Here is a 23,857-nt window from a genome sequence, read left to right on the forward strand (position 1 = left end):
TATTTTTTAAAATGTGACCGTCTCTACGTTATATTAGTAAGTAAGAGATTTCTAGATTCATCTTCTTGATACAACGCCAAAGTTCGCTAGAGTTCACGGGGGCGCGGAATCACATATGAGGTAAAATTGAATGCAAAAATCTGTTTCTCTAATAATTTTATCTAAACATTTTTTTTAATCATTATGAACATTAAACTCAATCACGTGGCTATAGCTTATGTCATTTTCGTCGTTTATATACTTAATGGATTTAAAATTACATTATCCTATAAAATTAATGTAGTTGTGCAAAATGCATTGACACAATTAAACAAGTCATTAAAAAAAACTTAATAAACAAAATATGCCGTTTCAGATGTAAATATGATGCCAATATGTCATTATTCCGATTGAAAAGTATTTGATATGAAAGTTATTCAAGACTTTTATTTTGGAGGTTTTTGCAGGAAGGCAGGGGCGCTCAAATTGTTAGAAATGTAAGTGCCATGGAAAAGACTGAAAGCTCTATAATATTTCGTTTGATAAAAAAATATTTCGTTCGATGTCTGTGTATGCACAAATATCTGAGCTGTGCACACTGTGCCCTTAAAAAATTGGTGCATGTCGCCCCTGTCTGTAAATCCAGGCAAGAGTCTTATAATCTGTTAGATTAGGAGCATCAAATATTGGTTTTAATCATAAATAAATCTTTATAGTTTTATTTAAAAATTAGAGCTGGGCATAGATTAATCTAGATTAATCTCATACAAAATAAAAGTACTTTTTTGCATAATATGAGTTTGTGCTGTGTGTAATAATTATGTATATATAAATACACACACACACACATTCATGTATGGATTTAAGAAACATTTGCATGTGTTTATATATTTATATTTTTTTATATTCTATATAAATAAAAAAAGATATATAAATAAAACATTTCTTAAATGTATATATGTATGTGTGTGTTTACATATACATAATATTTACACACAGCACAAACATAATATATTGTGCAAATGCTTTTATTTTGTATGAGATTAATCTATGCCCAGCTCTAGTAAAAATAAAATGTTATGTACAGGCAGAAAATGTTAATAATACACTGCTGATAGTTAGTTATTGGACAGACAAGGCAGTGGGAGGAAAAAGTCCCAAATGTTTTATTAAGGATTTGAATATATATATATACACAGAATATATTTTACAAGACATACACAAAATCATATACAGTCACCAAAAAGACCCTGGATGAAAGTAATGGTAAAAAACAGCAGCAATTTTGCTTCCCCCTTTGACCCCACAAATTTTATGCAGTTTGTTGGGTATGTAAAACATGCAGTTTACAGAAATTGATAAACAGATTTGAGTTTGTGATAAGTGGTATTCTGTGTTACTTTATGTAAATGTGGTTGTGGTCAATTAAAGAGGATTCACAAATAAATCTGTGCAGTCAAGTATCAAAAATAACAAGTAACCCTCCATTGTCTTGGTAAACGGTGCGTATTCTGCATTGCAGTAACATTTTCCTTCTCTAGAGAAGTCAAGTGGATCATTTGAGAGATGAGAGGAAGTCACTTCTGCAAACGATTGGCACTCAATTTGTGGCTTAGAAAAAAATGACTCTGGGAGTAAAATTATCTACTTGGTGCTGTAGTTTAATACTGTACTTGCCCTCTATTGCTGAATGCAATACTAATGAATTTCATTTCTAAGATGGTCATAAAAACGTGTTTTTCATTTTAATAAATGAAGTAAATAAAAAATCCTTTCATTCCTCATCTCTCCACAGGCTATGATGTTAAGATTACATATTCTAATGAGTGGCAAGGGAAGATGACATCTTGTGTTTTAAGGCTAGCTTCTTTCAAATAGATATGCATTTAGACCCGAGGCTATCCTATTGTCCCCAAATTATGCTCTCTATCCACATACATACAAAAAAAAGGTGTGGACAGGGAGTAGTGGTGACTGTCTATTTAAGATACACAGCATTTATGCCATGTATGAATATGCTGATCATAAATGATATAAAAGAGTCACAAATGAAATACAAGCTATAAAACCCTGCTCCCACCATTGCACATCTTTGTCCTTTCACTTCAAACTTCAACTTTATTAAAAAAATAGGCCCCCAATACTTGCTGTTATTACTATGTAATAAAGCCATAAAACTCCTACATTCTTCATCCATCTTTTCAACATTCAAAGCTTTATCTATGATACACACCGTCAGCATCTAAATAAACTCTTTCTATCCATCCATTCACTAACAAGTCTCGTTTTAGGTAAACTGCAAACGCCTAGCTTGATACATTTTGTGCCATCACTGTAATTCACTGACTTTTATTTAATACAACAAGGATGGTAATTAAACCAAATGGAATAAGGCTATAATTCAGATGTATAACCAAAAAGAGAACTTGAGCGGTCTAAACTTTCCATTCCTTGTATAAAATGTACACATTCGACTATCCAACCCATTCCATCGTCGTTGCTATTTAATAGCTGGTTTGGTCAGATTCTTGTCACATTATACAGTCCATGTAAACTATCAGATAAATCAGGACCAGTCCCTTAGAGATCACCCTGATGAGGCACAGCTTTCATTGTACCAATCCCTCCTACACCTGGTTCAGCTGGCTTGTGTGGTCCGTAGGTTGGTCGACCCGCAGGTGTTTCCAGATTTGTGGGTTCCTGAGGGAATAAGGACGCCCTGCTGCAGTCCAGCATTTGGGGTTGTGGATGTCAGCGGGCCCACCTGAGGCCACTGCTGTGGGTTGTAGTTGGGGCAGGTGAAGCTGTACTGAGGATTGTTCATACATAATGGACCCTTCTGTCCGTTTGCAGGGTTGGTGATGGCTGGCATGTGGCCACCCACAGGACAGAGATGACCTGGTGCTGAGAATTTGCGTGGCAACATCTGATAAGAAATAAATTATAGATTCACAATATTGCACAGCCTTTATCAGTCCTTCCAGAAAAACGTGTAGTTTTTTTGTGATTGTTGCAGGCAAAAATTAATCTTTGATCTTGCGTCACGTTTTCTAAAAAAATGTGATGGAATATGCGGGAACTTTATGCAATTTAATGAGATGGAATATACAGCAACTTTATGCGAAGGAATATGATGGAACTTTATGCGATGGAATATGCGGGAACTTTATGCGATGGAATATGCGGGAACTTTATGTGATGGAATATGCGGGAACTTTATGCGATGGAATATGCGGGAACTTTATGCGATGGAATATGCGGGAACTTTATGCGATGAAATATGCGGGAACTTTATGCAATTTTATGAGATGGAATATGCGGGAACTTTATGCGATAAAAACTGCGGGAAAAGCAGCATTTGATAAAAACAGATAAAACTGCGGGAACTTTATGCGGTAAAAACTGCGGGAACTTTATGCGGTAAAAACTGCGGGAACTTTATGCGGTAAAAACTGCAGGAACTTCATGCTGTAAAAACTGCTGGAACTTTATGCGGTTAAAACTGCGGGAACTTTATGCGGTAAAAACTGCGGGAACTTTATGCGGCAAAAACTGCGGGAACTTTATGCGGCAAAAACTGCGGGAACTATATGCGATAAAAATTGCGGGAAATATGCGGTAAAACAGCAAAAACTGTTTTCAGCTTTTGCATGATGTTCACGTCACATAATCACGTCACTTCATAACATTCCCATGGCCACAGGAGACATGGCTGCGCTTGTGTGAGGTAAATGCAACATTTTTCTGCTAAGATATATTTGATTTTTGCTACGAAAATGCGGGGATTATGAAATCATGCAAGCCCTGCATATTTTCCACATGAAAATCTGCAATTTATGCTGCGAAAGTGCGGCATATTTGAAAAAAATGCATCCCCCGCATAAATATGCGTTAAATCATGCGATCGCATAATCGCGTTTTTCTGGAGGGACTGCTTTATACTCTTTTGTTTGGTTCGTAGAAGTTTAACGTACATCATGGGCTTGTTCGTTCTTTTTCTTCACCTGTGGCATCATGTTCTTGGCGTCCCTGGCCCAGTTATCAACCAGCAGATGGAGGTCATCTGTAAATGTGCCCTTGCGTGGCAGATTAGCAGCAGGGGCTTGGTCCTGGTCATGGCTCTGTCCGTTCTCTGTTATGACCGGGCTCGTGTTGCCTGTGGGTTACAATCAATTTCAATCGATCAAAGTATGTTACAACTACACATTAATTTTCAATTAATTATTTAAAAAAAGTTTCCCTCAGTAAAATTAAAGTTATACCTTGATCATGAACATCTGAGCTTAGAACAGAAGTTTCAGAAGATTTGTTCCCAGTGGATGACTGGTTAACTGAACTTTGACCACTCTGTATGCTTGCTTTGTTCCCTAAACAAATAATAAAATGAACATCATCAAATACAGCTTTAAAGGAAAACACCACCGTTTTTCAATATTTTACTATATGTTCTTACCTCAACTAAGACAAATTAATACATACTTATCTTTTTTCAATGCGTGCACTTTTAATCTTTGTACAGCGCGTTGTGAATGTGTTAGCATTTAGCCTAGCCCCATTCATTCCTTAGGATCCAAACAGGGACGAATTTAGAAGCCACTAAACACTTCCATGTTTTCCCTATTTAAAAACGGTCACATGAGTAGTTACACGAGTAAGTATGGTGGCACAAAATAAAACTTTTGTTTGGAGCCATAGGAATGAATGGGGCTAGGCTAAATGCTAACACATTTAAGGGCGCTGTACAAAAATTAAAATTGCATCACAAAAAGATAGGCATGTATTAATTCATCTAAGTTGAGGTAAAAACATAGTAAAATATTGAAAAACGGTGGTGTTTTCCTTTAAAAAGGCATTTTATTCACATTTTTGTAAACAAATATTGCAGTTAAGAGGCAACGCAGTAAGTTGGATACCTTGTTGAAGAGAACTGGCCTGAGTGCCATTGGTACGGCTTGATTTGCCCCCCTTGCCCTTAGTAGGTCTCCGCCTGCCTCCTGCCATGGCTATGGTAGGAGGAACCACTACAGAGGGTGGAGTTTTGCCCAGACGCTTATAGAGTTCTTCAATCTCTTTTTTCTGTTTATTTTGCAATGTCTGGATCTCAGCCAAGTGTCTGCAAATATAAATAATTATACATGTATATATACATGCATACAGATAAAATTATACATAAACATTAAAGGTGGGGTGCATGATCTCTGAAAGCCAATGTTGATATCTGAAATCACTTAAACACGCCCCCACCCCAATAGAATCTGCACCTTCTTTTGATAGACCCGCCCCACACATACGCAACCCAGGCAACGATGTTGGTTAGTAGACACGCCCCTTACTGCTGATTGGCTACAAGTGTGTTTTGGTACTCGGCCCGACTCCAAAGTGTTTTTTTTAAATCATGCACCCCGCCTTTAATCTGTCCTATATCTCCCCTAGTATACAAATCAAAACAAAACTTGGCGTACCTTTCCCTGAGTCTGTTCATTTCTCGTTTCAAGCCCTCGGTCTCTGGTTCAGAGTCGTTGTCACTGCTGAGGTAGTGATTGGTGATGGATGTGCTGTTAGGGGTCATCTTAAACTCTTTAGTGGTGTCCAGACCCTCAGCAGAGCTTACAGTGGAAACCTTCGCTTCTGCTGTGGTCACCGAAAAGCGGCCTACTTTGATGTCAGTGCTGGAGGTCACCTGAAAACGACCTACTGTAGTGGTACTTGGAATGGATTCATAGCTTGGCCTAGGCGAGGTCTGAGATTTATGAACAGTGTTTTCAGGGCTAGAGAGAGATGATGGCGATGAAGAGGAGGAAGACGATGTTGAAGTGGGAGTGATGGAGGAAGATGAATTTACGACTGGTGGATCTGGAGCACTGCTTAGGTCCTGATCGCTGGTCACAGACACCTAAATATAGAGCAAGTACACGCTGTACAAATCTGGTAAATGTAAGACATGGAATTCAAAATGATGGTGCGAGCTACGAAGTCATACCTGAAATCGGCCAAGTTTGAACCCGTTGTCTGGTGATGATGTCACTGGCTGCTTTTCATCAGGGTTGGTGATTCCATCAGGTTTAGTTATTGCATCAGGGTTGGTCATTCCATCAGGTTTAGTAATTGCATCAGGGTTGGTTATTCCATCAGGTTTGGACATTTCATCAGGTTTAGTAATTCCATCAGGTTTGGACTCAGGGTTGGTTATTCCATCAAGTTGAATTACATCCACCAAGGTCTTCAAAAGAGATTGAATATATAAGTTAAGAAAGGCTCAGGAGTCTCTAAACTAGAATACTTTAGCAGTATCACTTTAAAAAGAGGACGGGGGACTCCATAACAGACTTTAGAAGCATTGCCCTAAATGATCCCAATTATATAGGTCTGTCAAAATATCTGGTTATACAGGTAGAGTTATATCAACTGGCTGTTTCTCATTTGCTCAAACTATCAAGTACAACCCTCTGCAAAAGTGCTTATATTAAAAACAAAAAATCAGATTAAAGACTGCATTGGCAGATTTACCCACCTGTTGTCTTTGTGGGGATGGCTCTGCAGATGGTGTCTGGGCAAAGCTTGTTGGGGTTCCTGCCTGTCCAACAGAGGCAAAAGCACCAGCTGCAAAGTTTCCACTGGAACTGAGAGACAAACCAGCAGCTAAGCCAGGAGCATTACTGATAGTGTTGGGTGGTGAGCATGTCTCTCCAGATCCGTCAGCTTGATTGGAGGAGCTCTGGGAGGTGTCCTTGAAAAGGGAACGTAGTTTTTGATCCAGAGCATGAATGTCTTCGATACCAGGTGGCTTCCCTTGGGAGTCGCTCTCGCAGTCTCCCGTTACAACAGGGACAGAAGAGGGGATTTGCACCTGCTGGATGCTGGGTAGAGGTTGTTCTCCACCAGATGGGACCAGTAAGCTACCACTGTCAACCTGCTGACCTATTGTTTGTTGAATCTGGTAAGATGCAGTCGGGGTTGGAAGTGACATTCGACGCTGGATTGGTAACTCAGCTGGAGCTGGGGAAGGCGAAGCCCGTCCTGTTCTGGTTTGTTGAGTGGATGGAGGTGTAGGAACTTGAGTGGCGACGGCTGGCAGAGATTGAACAGGGTTCTGGTATGATGACTGAGAATCAGGAGGAATACTGGTCTCTGAAGCAAAACCTCCAGTAGCAGGAATTTGGGTAGAACCAGGGACCAAGTTGGCTTGGTCCTGCTGAACACTGCTGACTGAGGTGGAATCGGACACTGGAAGTGAGAATGAAATGATAAAGTAAGTCTGCATGCTGAATTATATTTATTTTGAAAATACATATATTGTTACTCTTAAAATATACGAATCAGACACTGGTGCAGAGTCTTCAAATGATGTGTTGGCTGAAGGTGGGCCATAGAATGGATCCCGGAGGCGTGCTTCAGGCACTGGGCTTACTATAAAGCGCCGACCTGCTGAGTGAACAACTTGTGCTGCTATGCTAGGCGGAATACCTGCTACATAAAGGAATGCAATGAACAATACACAAAAATATGTGAAACAGCAAAAGGCGACGAAGGAATAAAAACTTACTAGGGATATTGGATGTTGAAATTTGAGGTATTTGCTGGCCCAAATTACTTATCACCTGAAGTAAAGAGAGAGATATGAATTTCAATTGGTGGTCTCTGACAATATTTGTGTATTAAGATCTAAAATAATGGTACATACTTGATGTTGGCTGTTTTTTGGTGCTTCACGATCTGCCTTCTGAATGACCTCACGAATTTGCTTAATGAAGGACTCCCTCTCAGTCTCCAAGATAAAATCACTTTGAACCTAAACATAACACATTGACAAGCTGAGTTAGACACAACCCAAACCTTTGAACAACTGTCCATCGCAGTTATGCTGAAACCAAGATAAATAGCTTACCATAATTTCAGCAATTTCTACAGGATTATCTCCATCTAAATCGAACTTGAATGTCACCATCTTCCTATTATGGGTTTCTAGCTGACATTCAGCCACTCGGTCACCTTTATTAGAAATCTGTAAAAACAATTAAAATCAAAACACACATAAAAGTACAAACCTTCCTAACATGAGCTGTATACAAAATCTCCACAAAGTCGATTCTGAATAATACAAAATAATATTAATTGCGAAATACATCTAATATTAATGTTATATACAATACAACAAGTAATGTAAAGTGATACCCATATTAAAACTGATTTCATTAGTGTAGACTCCACTACTTACTTCCAGGACATTGAGTTTGGCTTTGCCCATTTTTTCATGGCGTGAGCGACTGCGCACGGAGCGGCGTTGTGGTCGTTTCATGGAGCGCCCCTCATGTCTGCCTTCATTTCCATCACTCAGACCAGATGCAGGATCAGAATGGCCGCTAAAGGTAAACACAAAACAGCCCATCTATCATTAATACGGAGCTGTCAATAGCAACGAATGTGCTATATTAAAAAGGAGTCTCACCTCTCTGTTGAGGCTGGAACAAGAGTTGTTTGAGGTTGTGGCTGCTCCGGTGGCTGTGGCTGGGACACGCTCAAAGATGTCTGTAACAGCAGATCACAGTAGAAATTTACATTAACTACATGAAAAACAACTTTGTTGCACATACACGTTCACAGGGAAGAGATCTAGTAAATTTATTTAACTTCAGTTTGATGCATATCTTTGGTCAGGTACACAGGTTTTTTATGCGCCATACAAAACTGCCAGAATGTTTGTATATACAATATTAGTTATAAAATATACAAGCATCCTTAATAATGAATGGTATTTATTCTATAGGAGTTTATTTTTTACCTTCATTATTAGCTGTATTATTATTTATTTAGTATTTTAGTTCATTACAAACTATACATTTTATCAGTATGTGATTTTCCTTGAGATTGAACCCACAACCATATGCGCTGTTAATGCAATGCTCTACCACTCAGGAACTATAGAAACTCTATAGGTATCTAGATATCGATCACTGCACTAAACAACCACTAATCCACACACGACAGCATCAAATGCAGCTAGTACCTGACAGGCCTGATAAAGAAAATAAAGCTGTTCAGCATTTGGAGGTGGCGAAAAAACAGGAGGGCTGAGTTGGCATGCCCATATCTGATAAGCATGTGAGAGCAGCAAGCATACAAGATAGCCATGAAGATCAGTCAGATTAGTGCATGGAGGACAGGATGTTTTGTGTAAAGCAAAACACTGGTCAGGAGCACAATATGAAAGCTTATGCGTTTTGGTTAGTTCAGCCACCAGAGGGCACTAAACCATATCTGTAACACTTGAGGGCCTTGCAGAGCCTGGGGTAAAGTGACAGTCTGAGGTGCAGTGCTGCCATCCTGAGTTGGCTGATGGTACTGCAGGGGGGCAACAGGCTGAACGGCAGGGTTCAACGTGGTTGGCTGACCAATGACCTGAAATGAGAGTCCATGCATTAGCCTCTGGTTTGTTTAACTAACAACATATACATAACCAAAACATGTTATTTGTGTGTACCTGTGGTGAAACTGCAGTTACAGTTTGAGGGATAGAGCCCGGGGTCAAAGTACCGCTAGACTGCTGCAGAGGAGCCTGCACTGGGGGCTGTGACTGATGTAGAAAAATATATTAAGAAACACATCTTTAGATTAGGCAGGCACTAGCTCCACTCCAAAATATCTAGTCAGCATTTGTAGCCGTCATAGGCTCAATCCTGACACAAAGGCTTATCCAACAAACAAAATTATGCTGCTTTGTAAGTGCCTTCTTTTAACATGAATTTAAAATGGCACTGCACAAAGCCTTCACAGATATGGAAATCCCAGCATGCACTGAGACGAATAAATCTTGCTTGGTTTCAAAAATGAGCTACTCTTTATTGTTTACAGTAATTAAAGCTTTTTATACAGCACCATTTAAATCAAAGTAAAAATAAATTATACTCATGCATTCACTGAAAAGTAAAAGTAACAAAGGAGAAAGAAAATAAAAAGTGTCTCACGGTGGTTTGTGGATGAGTCATGGTGTGCTGTGTGGGCAGCTGTGGCTGTGGGTCAGGCTGTATAGAGCTGAAAGATGTGCCTGGCTGAACAGTATGAGGCTCGGGAACAATTATAGGCCCTTGGGTGTCCACAAACCCCATAGCTGTGAGATAATAAGAAACTCATATTTAGAACTCGGATATTTTATTTGTATTCCCATCGTGTAACTAAAAAATTCTTATATTGCCCAGACAGAGCACAAAACAAAAGCAAAGGTTACTAACTAGAAGCTGAGGCTCCCGGCTGCTGTATCTGCTGGTGTTGTTCAGCCTCATGTTCATCAGACTCAGAAATAACTGGAGCCAGGGCAGGCCCAGGGGGTTTAGCAATGGTCTGAGTCTGAACTCCAGGCTGTTGTGTCCCATTCTGAGCCTGGATCTCCCTCTCTTGCTCCAACTTCCTCTTTTCCTGCTCTTCCCTTACAAGTTTTCTCTGCTCTCGCTTTCGGGAGATCAGGGATACTCTGTCCTTTATGGCCTTTGCAATGGTCTTGTGGTCCCCCTCGCAAACATAGCCAGACTCAACCTGGAGATCAAAGATGAACCATAATTAACTACCCAACAATGTGCACACAAAGATGCAATCTTGCATTTTTAAAGCTGATTTTGGGTGAAAGCTGCAGTGTTAATGATGTAATTGTGAAGGTTAGTATTTTTACCATTTCTTGGGCAACATCCTCTGGGACATCTTTATTCAAGTCAAATGAAAACTCAATGGCCTCATTCTCTTTGTATTTCCCTTTAAGTTTCTTTACGTCTTCAATGCGCAGCAGTAACTTTATAGCCACCAGCTCTCCATCGTCCTCCTCAGCAAGTTCTACACGAACTCCCGTCTCCTCCTGGAAAAAGGCGTGGCTTAGGAGGTCCTTGATGCAATACCTGAAAAATTGTTTAAAATCAGCAACCTATATTTACATTTTGGAAATACAGTATCTGTTATAGCGGAATGTTAACACACCTCTCATCTTTAAGCTGACGTATACAACCCTCGATGATCTCCTTTACTTCGGGAATCGCCACCTTGTCGAAGCTGCCTGGCTTCACCCCCTGTAAATATAGCACAGTGAAAACAATCAAAGCGGTTTCAAGCTTTTTCTGTCCCAGAATGTAGCCCTTGAAGATACTTAATTTTGATTCTTTAAAATAAATATTTGTAATTTATTAAAAATGTTTATTTTTCATGATTCTTTCTGGCATAATTATTTTCTTAGCTTTGAGTTTAGATTTTAGTTGAGTGAGTAATTAAATATACATAGCTGTTGATGTTATATTACCATACATTATGCACTTTCATTTTACCCAAAATATTTGTAAAAATTAAATAAAAAAAATTGATACTTGACATAAGATATTAAAATTTTATAACAGGAAGTAAAATATCAACCCCACCTCTATTTAAAAGATTATTCCATTTTCTTAAAAAAAATCCAGATAATTTACTCACACCATGTCATCCAAAATTTTTATGTCCCTCCCTGTTCAGTCGAGAAGAAACCACGTTCCTTAAGGAAAACACTCCAGGATCCCTCTCATTCTAATGGACTTTAATGGACCCCAACACGTAACAGCTCCAATGCAGTTCAAAACTGCAGCCCCAAAGGACTCCAAACGATCCCAAACAAGACACAAGGGTCCCATCCAGCCAAACGACTGTCATTTTTGGCAAGAAAAAAAAGCACTTTTAAACCACAACCTCTCGTCTGCCTCCTGTAATACGTCATCCCGTCGAGAGGTCACGGGTGACGTATCGAAACTACGCCCCAGTGCTTACAAGTGTGGAGAAAGAGGACCGTTATGACGTTGTTGTATGTTGAATGATATTAATTAATGTCTTTGTGTCAGTTTATTGTTTAAAATGGGCGTTTCATATATGTAACACGTGACGTGACCTTTCGACATCATTACGCATTTACGTGAGGTCGCGCCGGCTCTTCAAACAGCAGGAGGAAGAAGAGAAGTTGTGGTCAAAAAGTGCATATTTTCTATTTTTCTTGCCAAAAATGACAATCGTTCCGCTAGACAAGACCCCCATGCCTCGCCTGAGATCGTCCAGAGTCCCCCGAAACTGCAACTCCAAACCGCACCAAAACTGTTAAGTGTTGGGGTCCATCAAAATGAGAAAAATCCTGGAATGTTAAAAAACACAACTTCTCCTCGACCGAACAAAGAAAGACATCAACACCCCGGATGACATAGTGGTGAGCAATCCATCTGGATGTACTAATCCTTTAATACAATTTTACAGACATCCTTTCACTTGACACTAATTTGCTACTTCTGGGAAAGGACCATCCACACTTAAATTATTAGATTTACTGGTATAGTGAGGAAAAACAACTTACCACTGTGTAAGAAGAAAGCAAAATAAAAAATACCCTCAACACAGGGCAAAAAGTAAAAGAGAAACCTAAGACAGTGCAGCAAACAGGGGGAGAGTGAGTGCGTGGGGGCTCTCTCCCTCTGCCGGTGGAGGGTGTGAACTTACGCTAGTGACTCTGCGATAGATCTGAGCCGCATTTTGACACTCGGAGTACGGGTACTCAGAAGTAGCCATCTCCAGCATACACATCCCAAAGGCATATACATCCACTGACTCGTCATACTTCTCCTCATACATCTCAGGCGCCATGAATTCAGGAGTACCTTAAATTAAAAGATCATGGTTCAGAACTCTCTCAGTACCCTATTACACCCTCTCTGTGAAGAGATGAGAGGAAGATGATGCTGTTGCTGAAGGTCTGCTCCAGTGAAACCTGCGAGAAAAGAGAAAGGTGGAGGGAAGGAGAGCAAAAGGGGGATAGGAAGTAAAAATAAAAAAGAGGGAGGGGAAACTGCCCTCAGTTAGACTGAAATGATAAGCAGCCCAAGTTTCTCCATGTAAGACCTTGAAGGGTGGGGCAGTGTATGAGGGCATTGAAACTGATGCAGAGAACTCTCTAGGCCTGGACTGACCAAATGACTCTTTCAAGATTAGACTTATCAATTGACTTATTTTAAAGATAAAATGTGGCTAAACGAGTCTATGGTCAGGAGCCTTTACCACAAACCAAAACACTAGCTATGGAAAAATATACCTTCCATTTAAAACACATACCTTTGGGTAAACCTGTGAAGAAAAGGTGTTAAGGCTAAACAATTCAAATGCATTACACTCCATAGCTTACTGAGAAGTGAGGTTCTGCGCATCAGGTGAACTAGCAACCCAAAGTTTCCCATTGACAAAGGTCTCACACAGACAAACTTCCCATATTTATAATAGATTCAGATTGATATGTGTCACATAATACTGGTGGACTTACCAGGCTCATTTTCTGCATACTTACTGTCTGTACTGCAGTACACTAAATAATCCTTAAAGCAGAATAATGGGACACCTGAAATTAGAGCCTAAGGCTTCCAGAACAGAAAACAAAACAAACAAAAAAGAAAGACTCAAAGCTAAAAGTACAAGGGAGATGAGCAGATAGTTTAAAGCTTTGAGCTCCAGACACTGACACGTTAAAAGAAAACAAGTATGTCCTTATGGGGGAAAAATGAACAAGTTCATTAGCATCGTCATCATTAAATCATGGTTCACTGAAGAAACAGACCACAAATTTCCAAACCAGAGTAAAGGTCACTCACAGTACCTGCCAGCCCAGGGCTCAGCTCTAGCTTTAGTGTGATCCTTGATCAGATCAAGTTTCCCTGCAGACGGTTCAAAATACACCTACGTACATAACAGCTCCAGAACGACTTACTCTTTCTGTGGGTACCTGAAAATGTGGCCTGTACGCAATGAAAACAGAAGAGAGAACAAAACTAAGCTTAAACTAAAAGGGGCTTCAACAAGCACGGAATCGACTTCCATAAAGCAGGAGCCCTGGATTGCTGCGGTTTGAGCGGTCAGGGAAACCCTGTGGTCTGCTTTCTCACCACACTGGTGATAAAACTTGCTTTGAAAAGAAGCAGAAGAAAAGAAACTTTGGGAAAAAGAAACATGGAATGAAGGATTCGCTCTTCCCCCAACCACAAATCTTGACATAGATTTCGACCTGAGGCGGTTACACAGTTAAACAGGTTACACAACTGGTCGTACCTATGACACTTTTGGCAAAGGAAGTCCTCTTGAGGGTAGCCAGACCCAGATCTCCGATCTTGACTGATCCGGTGGGGCCGGTGATGAAGATATTGTCACACTTGAGGTCCCGGTGGATGATGGGAGGCGACCTGGTGTGGAGAAAGTGCAGACCCTTCAGAATCTGTCTGCACCAGCTGCGCAACACTTTGATCTTCATCTCCTTGAACCGTTTCAGATACCTGCACCAAGAACAAGCAAATCATAGAAAGGGTTGATGACGAATTGTGTTTATAAACGTATGACAGGAACAAATAAAAAACCTCATGCAATATTGACTCACGTCTTGAGCGTTCCAGATGTCATGAGTTCAGTCACCAGGACAATACACTTCCTCCCTTTCAAGGATGACGACTCCCAGGAGTCATAAAAGCGAACTATGTTTGGATGTTGAAGGCCCTTCAGCATTCCGGCTTCTTCCTTGAAACGCTGTCGCTCTGTCTTGGACAACTTGCGGTCCTAGAAATATTTTTATGTTTGACATTACAATACGGTCATAATCAGCATATATTAATTTTTAAGCTTCCAAAAAGTGAAACTAACAAATGTTAATGACACAAACCCTGTGAAATTACTACAATATTGTACATCATATTAAATGGTACTTACAATAAACACATCTTATTGAATAGTTCACAAACCATATTTAAAACTTAGTATTAGGGATGCACCGATACCAGTATCGGAATCGGTCCCGATACCAAGCTCATGTACTTGTACTCTTACTCATAAAAAATACCCCGATACCAAAGACCGATACCTCACGTGACGTACTTTATGACACTTTATGACAAATTTGATTGTCTTGTTGTCTGTGATTTCTTGAGCACTTTGACAACTTTGTGACAGGCAGGTAAAAAAAATGATATTTTGGCTTTGAAAATTTGTGATAAGCACATAAGAATGATGTTTTTTTATAATATGAGTTGAAGTTGTTAAAAATAAAAATGCTTACATCGTCGCTGTTCGATGAAAACCACGTATGTCCATTTTGCAGATTTTGAGATTTTTCGACCGATTGAATGTCCAGGTTCATTTCCGTATACAGTATGCTTCACATATCTAAATGGCCAATGAAAAGTTGATTTTCACGTATATCCATTTGGTGTCAAAGCTGTCAATCACGCCGCGTATCTCCCGCCCAGTGGAACCATCTCGCCGGTCTCGTGAAGTTTCATCGAAGCTCAGCACTGGGTAGCCGAATAAACATCATCGAGGTAAACGTTTCGCCCGACACCAGATGTACGTCTAGGAGTGACAATTACGGTAGGACTGTGCAAACAAAGTATCTGTCTAGCATTACCATGTCAGTGTATTGATTCATTGTCCCTTCATAGTTTGCAAGAGACATTTAATAAATTTATAATTAATATTAAATAATTTTAGCGTATTTAATAAACTAAGACAGGGATGGGCAACTTTGGTCCTTGAGGGCCGGTGTCCTGCAGAGTTTAGCTCAACCTTGCCTCAGCACACCTGCCTAAAAGTTTCTAGTATGCCTAGTAAGACCTTGGCTGCTTCAGATGTGTTTAATTATGGTTGGAGATAAACTCTGCAGGACACCGGCCCTCCAGGACTGAAGTTGCCCATTACTGAACTAAGACGTAGACCATTTAATAAACTGAGCGTATTCATCTGTCAATATGAAACGCGACTTGGCCATTCTAATTAATGATCGGAAGAACACGTATCGACCACCGTTACTGTAAAATATGCACATATGTCCATTTAAACTCAATTTAGGTCAAATGTGGATTGTATCATTACACTGGCAAGAATATGGTTACATGTAAAGATGCCGTACCAAGTATGACAACGCTACATTCAACTGCTTTTGAAATACAATGTTTTTTTTACTTCCTGAAAAGTAACCGTTTTGGACACACGTGAGTTTCATCGGGCAGCGACGATATGTTCATTAGTTTCATTGTGTTGTTCGTAGAAAACTAGCACATGAAAAAAAAACAGTACAACAAGCATCGGTATGGGCGAGTACCAGGGAAAAAAATATCGGTACTCATACTCTCTTCTTAAAAAGTGTTATCGGTGCATCCCTACTCAGTATCTATGTGAATTAGGGGTGCGCCAATAAATCAGCCAATGTGCTTGCTATGCTTCTCAATCAATTATGGCGAAATGCCGTTACATCCAAAAGCCAGAGGGCGCTCTCGTGCAGAAACTCAATATGCACCGCAGAAGCACCATTACACACGCAGCTCCAGGAAATGGCTTAAACATATATTTATATTGCTGTTTTTTGAACCTTTTCAGGTAATTTTCAAGATAATTAAGATATGTATAATAATTGTTTGACGAGTGCTGCTTTTTCAAATGCATGTTATAAACAACTCAAACTAACAGTGATTTCAGATCGATAAGGAATTACTGATCAAAAGCTGTAGTACATGAAATAGCTATGAATAATATCGGCTGTGTGGTTCAGAATAGTTAGCAGTCAGGTATTATTATAGTGTATATCTGCATTTATCTTTGCATCCCTAACAGCTCAAGTGAAACTTTCAGACATTTTTTACATTGGTAAATTCCCAAATAGCAGTAGATGCTACTACATAAAGCTACAGTAAGACATGTATTCACATTTCTTAATAAAATACAATCTCATAACTGAGAAGAGAGCTTTTCTGACAACTCTAAGTAAGTGTGATTAAAGCCAACCAAATAAACAAAACATCAAAAGGATTATTTCCTTTAATGCAAAGTAAAAAAAAAGAGATTTCGTGGTGTTATATAGTGCCTGTGGTTTCACAAGGGAAATCATGCTGCAAAACATCTTCTGCCATCAAAGGTGACGGATATTTGCAGCAATCTGTGTCTGACTGCAACTACAACAATGAACTCAGTTTTAGTCGACCTACATTTGGTGCAGTCAGCTGCCATTTCTGGAATGAGATTTAGTCATGACTTGCCTTTGCCAAGCCCAGCAGCACGGCCGGCCATACACCCCAAGTTAAAACTACCCAAACCTCCTATGTTTTAATGTAACCCACTTAACTGTATTTAGCTGCCTTAAGAGTGAAAACCATTTCAATGGTGGTTAAAGTGGAGAGAGAGGTTTGGCTTTGAACCCCCACCCTATAAAAGATCTACTTTCGCCAATTCCTCTCTGGCAAGGAACTTCCAATAAACTATTTCAAATATGTGAAGCTCTCAATGGTCTGCAGGAGTGTTTTCCCAGAGGAGGGGCAGTCCATACGCTAAATTCCAGTTTGTGGATAAAGCTCCTGGCATGAATCCTGGTCACATGTGAAGGCACATACCAGTGTGATATAAAAGATAAGGATAGAGGATTAGCAGGTTTGATTAATGGAACCAACAAGAGGATCTTAAACACACCTGAATTCATATAGCAAACCATTTGCTTTAAAACCAAGATTGTGCCCTTTGAGCTTGTATCTTGAATATTTATCTTGGGCTGATAATGTAGTTTAGTGGGTTGGTCATAAGTGCACAGATGTTAATGCTCACAAGGGACCGCAAAGAGAGGTTGGACATTTATGTTTCATCAATCAGTCTCTACTGTTAGTCAGCCATCAAAATAACTATCAACAAAGCTATTTATTAAAACATATCTCATGAGATATGCCAAGTCTATTGTTAGATCAAGCTTTCCTTGTTAATATTTACTAAGACATCAAACACAGGTAAAGGGTCCACCAGCATAACAGAATAGGAAATAGTGTTTTAAAATGAGATTCCAAATCACTTCTGGCATCTGACAGAATTCAAACAAACAGATCGCTTCAATTCAAACATAAAACAGTAGTTAATCTAATTTTGTTCTGTTGGCCCATTTGGGATGCTCAAACAAACACAGATGTTTTGAAATCACAGTAGGGTTTACATTCCTAAGGCAAAGCAACTTAAAAATGGCTTACTTATAGTTTTACATATGGGTCATTCTACAAAAAAGGTGGAAATGCTTGTCCCTTGCTTTTGCAGACCCCTTAATCATTTAATTTGACCCAATAATCCCATAATGATATATATTTAATAAATATAGACTGTCCTTAAAATTATGAGAGAGAGTTTATTTAATTTTCTTTTTTTCCTTTTTTTAACCCTGTATGAAGTTACTACAACATTGAACTGGTAAAAATACACTATTAATATGAATAATATCAAATAAATATTTGTCCCCCAAATTTATGTCATTGGTGTTACCCTACAAAAGCACTTTTATTTTGAAACAATGCATCAGCTCTTTGAAGTTTTTCATGGGTCAAGAGGTCAGTGAAAGAAGTGCAGTGGAGGAAGCCAAAAGGTTTTTCAGATGTCTTACCTTATTTGTCTAAAATATCATGATATATCTAAGAAGTTTTGAGATAAGATCTGATAAGAGTGTTAAGATCTTTACATAAAAATACATTATACTGAATAAGTATGTGATTGTTACATCTCTGATGAAATAGCACATGGCGAATGGCAGCCATTTTGTTAAAATATTATTTTTTCCTGTAAATTGTCATTGGTGTTACCATCATTGGTGTTACCGTCATTAGTGTTACTTCTCTAATGAGTACTTCCTCAGTAATATTCCTTTAACTGACCAACATAAAAGCATAAAAACAAAACAAGATGGAACATTTTTATGAAAGTTTATAAGTTTTATCATATTCATTATCTATTATTATATTCTAATTTTGTCATTGGTGTTACATTGTGTCATTGGTGTTAAACCAAGTTTTGGTGTTATGAATGTATTTTCTTGTACTTTTAAGTAATATTTTGTTGTTGATATGGGATGTAAGACATTGTTGATATTTCAGTCTTGGCATCAAAGCCTTTTTGGTTGAATATTTTTGTTGGTTTTAAAGAAAGAAGTCAAACTGAGAATCAAATATTTTCATACAATGCTGGGTAAAGATGAAGAATTTAATTAAACAAATATTAATAATCAATTATTTTTCTTCCTGTTATCATTCCTCTACTCAACCTTTAACTAAATACACAAGCTGTAATGAGAAAAATATTTAGTATCAACATTAATGTTGTTTAAATCACAGGTAACACCAATGACAAATAAATGACTCATGGATTCTTTATTAAAATGTATTAAAAAGTTACAAATAGATTAAGCTCCCCGTCTTGCGGATTCATAGATTTGACAAGTTAATTAATGCTATTAAAGAAGTTTTGGGTATGTTGAAAGAAGTTCATTTAAGCAAATTTCCATCACTCGAATTCCACCTTTTCTGTAGAATGACCCATATTAAGCTAGAACAGATAAGTATTTTGCAACAACAAAACCTTCTAAAGGGCGCAAATCTAGCTATAATACATTAAAACTATACAAAATATGTAGATAATTCTTTAACAGGTGTCTATTTAGATGCAAGGGGTTAAACAGATTTACGGTGATCCAGTAAAAGGATTCACGTGTAGGGCGAAAGGCAAATGTATGACAGCTGGGGAGAAACTTATGCAGTTGTTGGAAAGTTAGTGATGATTTCATTATGTGACTAAATATTTTTACAGGAGTTTTAATTAGTTCATTGTGGGTGAAAGAAAGGGTAAATACACAAAATTCACTTCTCTTATACAACAGAGAATTGCGGTCCATTGGGAAATATCGTTCAGATTTATTTACCATGTGAGAAAGGCTAGTAATGTGGGAGGGGAATATCCCAGTGTTTAACACAAGCATTAAAGACAGATGGAAATCTGGGGAAATATGTAAGCCCATCCCTCTTTTGTAGCATCTGCACTCGCGACTTGAAACCAAATCGTTCAACACCGGCAGTGACAAATATAGAGTCAGAGCAAAATGAAAGCACAGTAGAAAGCGATAAAAAGAGAGGAGCTAGAGAGTGAGGCTTTTGTTTCAACATGGTATGAGATGACTAGGCCTGAGGGGCATGTGCAAGAGCTCACGTGATGCTGCCTTGTCATCTCTCTGCATGAGAAATGGCAGCAGGGGGTGGAGAAAGGCAAAGAGAGGCCTTGTAAAACCTTGGCAAACCGGCTCACCACACTTCTTATAGGAGATTACAAATGCTTCGGTGGTTAAACTTGACCCACTTTTGAAACTGCACTTTCATGTGGCAACAAAACATAAAATGTTTTTTGGCTGACTTCCTCTCATTGCTTCTTCCTGGTATAAACGAGACAAAGGATGTTTCTGCATGCAAACAGACACTTTTTAAAAGTGGGTCACCAGTATTTTTCCTTAAGAAGAACTTTTGCCATGTGTCCTGCAATGGCGGCGTTGTCTTTTATCAATCACACCACAACTATGGACCTTACAGTGACTTCTTATAATTTTATTGTATCATAAAACAATAAAAACAATGATTTCAAACATATCATTGTGTAAAAAAGGATATGTAATTATCCCACAGGCACACAGTTGCGATAATGTGTGCTACTAAAACTTAATCTGACAATTTTTAGAAAATATAAACACTGGTAAATGGGTGTAGACTTGAATCAAAACTTAAGTATAATTTATATTCGTTAGTTATTATTGGCTGTGTTTATGTGTCACACGGTTTACAATACCAATCTAATGGTCTAATTGTTCTAACTAGGAAATTTTCTATTTAAGAATGGTATTACAATACGGGCGTCTCAGTCAATAATGAAAACAGCTACAAAAACACTGGCCAAATGCCAGATGGGTTAAGTGTCAGGGGCGTGTATGCTCCAGAGGTGTGACAAAAGGACCAGTAAAAGTGTCTTCCTTTTTGTAAAGGGATTACTAAATTAAGAGAAATTAAAGATTAACAAAACAAGGTGATGACAAATCATATGAGGGGTTGTAGGTGGGGCATTGAAGTTAAAATCAAACTGGCTAGTCACAAGATTGTCATTTCAAGACCTGCAAGGTGCTGGTACTGAAATATTTTCAGGCCAGAGATGAAATAGGCTGTATAGTTTAGGATATCACTTGCATTAGGTTCAAAAAGCAGATCAGATAGAGATTTACCACAGTAAGAGGACCAAACAAGGTCAGTTATTGCACTTTGTCATCTATGAATAAGTGATTATTCATTCTTTCGATGACGTTGTGGCTACCCATTTAAGGCACACATCTAGTTTTACCTTTTTTACATTTTAACCAAAGGAACTTGAGAATCTCTTGCTTACCTGCAACTCACACCATGCCACCTCCACAGTAGTTTCGGTATCCAGACCCTTGTAGACGGTCTTGAAAGAGCCACGTCCAATCTCAATGTCAAACTTTAAAAAGCGCCCATCTGGTGATGTCCCGACTGCCTTTGTCTCCACTTCCTCAATGTCCTCCTGCTCCTTCTTCTCAGCTTCTCGCAGCTCAGCCTCAGCTTTCGCCTTCTCTTTATCTTCCTCATCTTTCTCATCTTGGGATTTTGCATCAACGTTATCTCCAGACATTGGTGAAGCAGCCAAACATGGCGGTTCTGCAGAAAGAAGCGGTCCGGCCTGTCCGATGGAACCAATCAACACTGGCTGCGAGTCTATTGCTGCCTCGACCCTGACACAATCTCCATCTCCATCAATGTTCTTCTTTACTGATGCAACCAACTCCCCAGAGAGTGCAGGTGGAGGTGCGACTTTGGTTTCCAGGATAGGAGGTTCAGATACTGGAGCAGGGCAGTCTGCTGGGGTGGCTAGGATACAGTTCTTGCTGGGCAGCTCCAGGGCCGTGGCATTGGAGTCGTTGATAACACTGCGACGGAAGAATCGATGCTCTGCCCTTAGCAGGTCCCTCTCCATGGTGTGGTGCCGGCGTCGGACCTCCACACCTAGATGCTCGCCCACCAGCGAGTCTGAGCTGGAGCCGTTGACATTCCTCGGAGGGGGGGACAGAAACTTGACCATATTGTCGGTGATATTTTCAGACATTTCTCCACTGAGTGGAGTGAGCTGTTGGGTCAAACCCTATATACTATCCATGCAACCACAGAAAAGGCCTGAGTATGATAATAGGGTAACGAATCAACCTTAAACCAAGTTATATTCTCCCAACTCCAGTTCAGATAAAGTCAATACTTTTGCAAAACAAAGTGTTGGAAAGAATCACAGGGAGTGCTCTGTGATAAAAGTAACGCAAGATCCATGCACAGATCAAAATATGCTGTTGACGATAATATACAGGAGCCCTTGTTTCCAGTTCACCCATTCTGTAGAGAACTAAGGGTTACATTCAATTCACATTAAGGGGTCATCGAGAGGGGAAGGACAGTAGCCTGCTGATAAATGTAATGATCACTTTCAATCCCAAGGTTGAGCCAAAGTTAAACCCTTCAAATTCACTGAAAGAGACAGGAAAGAAATGTTAGATGCTAAACTAATTTACACTTCAACAGAATAAAAGAGCTGAACATAAACGCACTCAATTACTTTTCCATTAACTAGGAAAGTTTTAACCAGATAGAACATGCAATGACTGTCAAGCTTTCTTATTAAAAATGTGTATACGGGTGTGATATTTCTACAGATAATACACAGTTTGTATTATAACAATGACCAGTCACACTGAAACGTTAAGATCAACAGTAGAAGGACGTTAGCATTTATTGATTACTTAGATTTAAACCCTGAGGTAAATTTTATCCTAAATTCGTCAACTAACTAGAATATTCTTTAAAAGCATAACGTTAAGTATGTTTTTTTTTATATACATTTAGAAACAAAACTCTAGTAAGTTAAAGTTAACTAACTAACGTTACTCGTTCAAAATTCAAACTGTATCGCTTTCTTAGCACATTTCAGTAGGTTAACGTTAGTGAATCAGATTCGTCCTTCCTATGTGAACATTTTAAAAACCAACTCAAGACAAATAAGTTCAAATAAATACGACATCACAAACCGTCGCTACCATTCGTCTGTTTCAATTCATAGCTTACTATATTTACTCATAGTAAACACCACAGATTAACTTAAATGCATTAAATATTTCGTTAGGACTAACGTTAGTTTTATTAAACACCCCTGCCACCACAGCTGTGGTAAAAACTTACCATAACGTTAAGTCTCGTCGTCATTTTCAGTCTCATGAGTGAAAATAAAACGGCCAACTCCAGGTTTAACCGGTAATTCCCCTGACGCGCGAGCTCCGTTTTGAAAATAACGTTTAACAGACGCGATGCGTATAACCCAATGTCTCTACACTCATTTTTTTAAATAATATGATTTTTTTAGTTGACAAAAATCGACCAAATTCCCCAAAATGGGTAAATGTCGGCTACCAACGGCTCTACTCCAAACCGACTCGAGCGAAACTGCGAAGTTCGAATGTCAAACAGAAACACTGAACGTTACAGCCGCGTGCCGCTTCCGCTAATGGGTGCTCGCGAGACTGCAGACAACGCAGCTTCTCTTTGTTATTCCCTTTCAACTGACCTCGATTAATTTTCCTCATTCGCTCATCTCGTGTACGCCTTCGTCCGTGCAAACGATGTGTTCACAGCGGACGTTACAGTATTGCCATGGATAGGATGCAAAATAACGATCAAAAAGAATGTGAGACTGTGTCAGTTTATGCCGACACGAAACTTGGCTTTGGGTGCAGCACGCGAGCGCCGCGCGGCTCTATTGTTGACAGTGACGGATCCCCCATGAATGTAAACGATTTGCACGCTCGAGGTTCAAGGCTACGCAGTCTACATGCCGTCGATTATCTACAATTTTATCATCATGCAAACGCAAGCTACGCGAACAAACCGGTTTTCGAGATCAACAATAAACCAGGCTGTGTCCACTCCCCCTGCTTGTCTTTTTCTGAATGATCTACAGTTAGAACATAGCGCCCCCTGTTGAC

At 39.2% G+C, this 23,857-nt stretch overlaps 1 protein-coding gene across 4 annotated transcripts; it reads right to left on the reverse strand.

Annotated features, from left to right (window-relative positions):
* Positions 1–2,103: 2,103 nt before the first annotated feature.
* wnk1a (WNK lysine deficient protein kinase 1a) lies at positions 2,104–23,801 on the reverse strand. Of its 4 annotated transcripts, XM_073868753.1 has the most exons (25): positions 23,058–23,800; positions 21,205–22,349; positions 14,381–14,556; positions 14,059–14,279; positions 12,466–12,623; positions 10,939–11,027; positions 10,640–10,859; positions 10,206–10,506; positions 9,942–10,084; positions 9,458–9,550; positions 9,234–9,375; positions 8,426–8,504; positions 8,195–8,339; positions 7,865–7,981; positions 7,661–7,768; positions 7,523–7,577; positions 7,299–7,446; positions 6,491–7,199; positions 6,156–6,199; positions 5,960–6,089; positions 5,442–5,872; positions 4,893–5,092; positions 4,242–4,346; positions 3,954–4,135; positions 2,104–2,905 (listed from the first exon to the last, which is right to left on the reverse strand). In XM_073868753.1, the coding sequence occupies exons 2-25, from the start codon at positions 21,937–21,939 to the stop codon at positions 2,618–2,620; spliced, it is 5,019 nt and encodes a 1,672-aa protein (XP_073724854.1). In that variant the 5' UTR covers positions 21,940–22,349; positions 23,058–23,800; the 3' UTR covers positions 2,104–2,617. The 4 variants fall into 4 exon arrangements, with proteins under 4 accessions (XP_073724854.1, XP_073724852.1, XP_073724853.1 ...); XM_073868751.1 differs by having other exon boundaries at positions 5,960–6,199; positions 7,299–7,443; positions 23,058–23,801; XM_073868752.1 differs by having other exon boundaries at positions 3,984–4,135; positions 5,960–6,199; positions 23,058–23,801.
* Between the last annotated feature and the right edge of the window lie 56 nt (positions 23,802–23,857).

This window comes from Misgurnus anguillicaudatus, chromosome 6, assembly GCF_027580225.2.
Source record: "Misgurnus anguillicaudatus chromosome 6, ASM2758022v2, whole genome shotgun sequence".
NCBI lineage: Eukaryota > Metazoa > Chordata > Actinopteri > Cypriniformes > Cobitidae > Misgurnus > Misgurnus anguillicaudatus.

What these genes read in the sequence shown, in the direction of transcription:
- wnk1a (XM_073868750.1), bottom strand. Translation starts at nt 21,939, where the DNA reads ATGTCTGAAAATATCACCGACAATATGGTCAAGTTTCTGTCCCCCCCT. An exon ending in GAAGACTCTGCACCAGTGTC is followed by an intron (nt 7,200 to 7,298) that starts TGATTCGTATAT and finishes ACTTCCAGTGTC; the next exon opens with CGATTCCACCTCAGTCAGCA. An exon ending in ATGAACAGACTCAGGGAAAG is followed by an intron (nt 5,093 to 5,441) that starts GTACGCCAAGTT and finishes TTATATTTGCAG; the next exon opens with ACACTTGGCTGAGATCCAGA.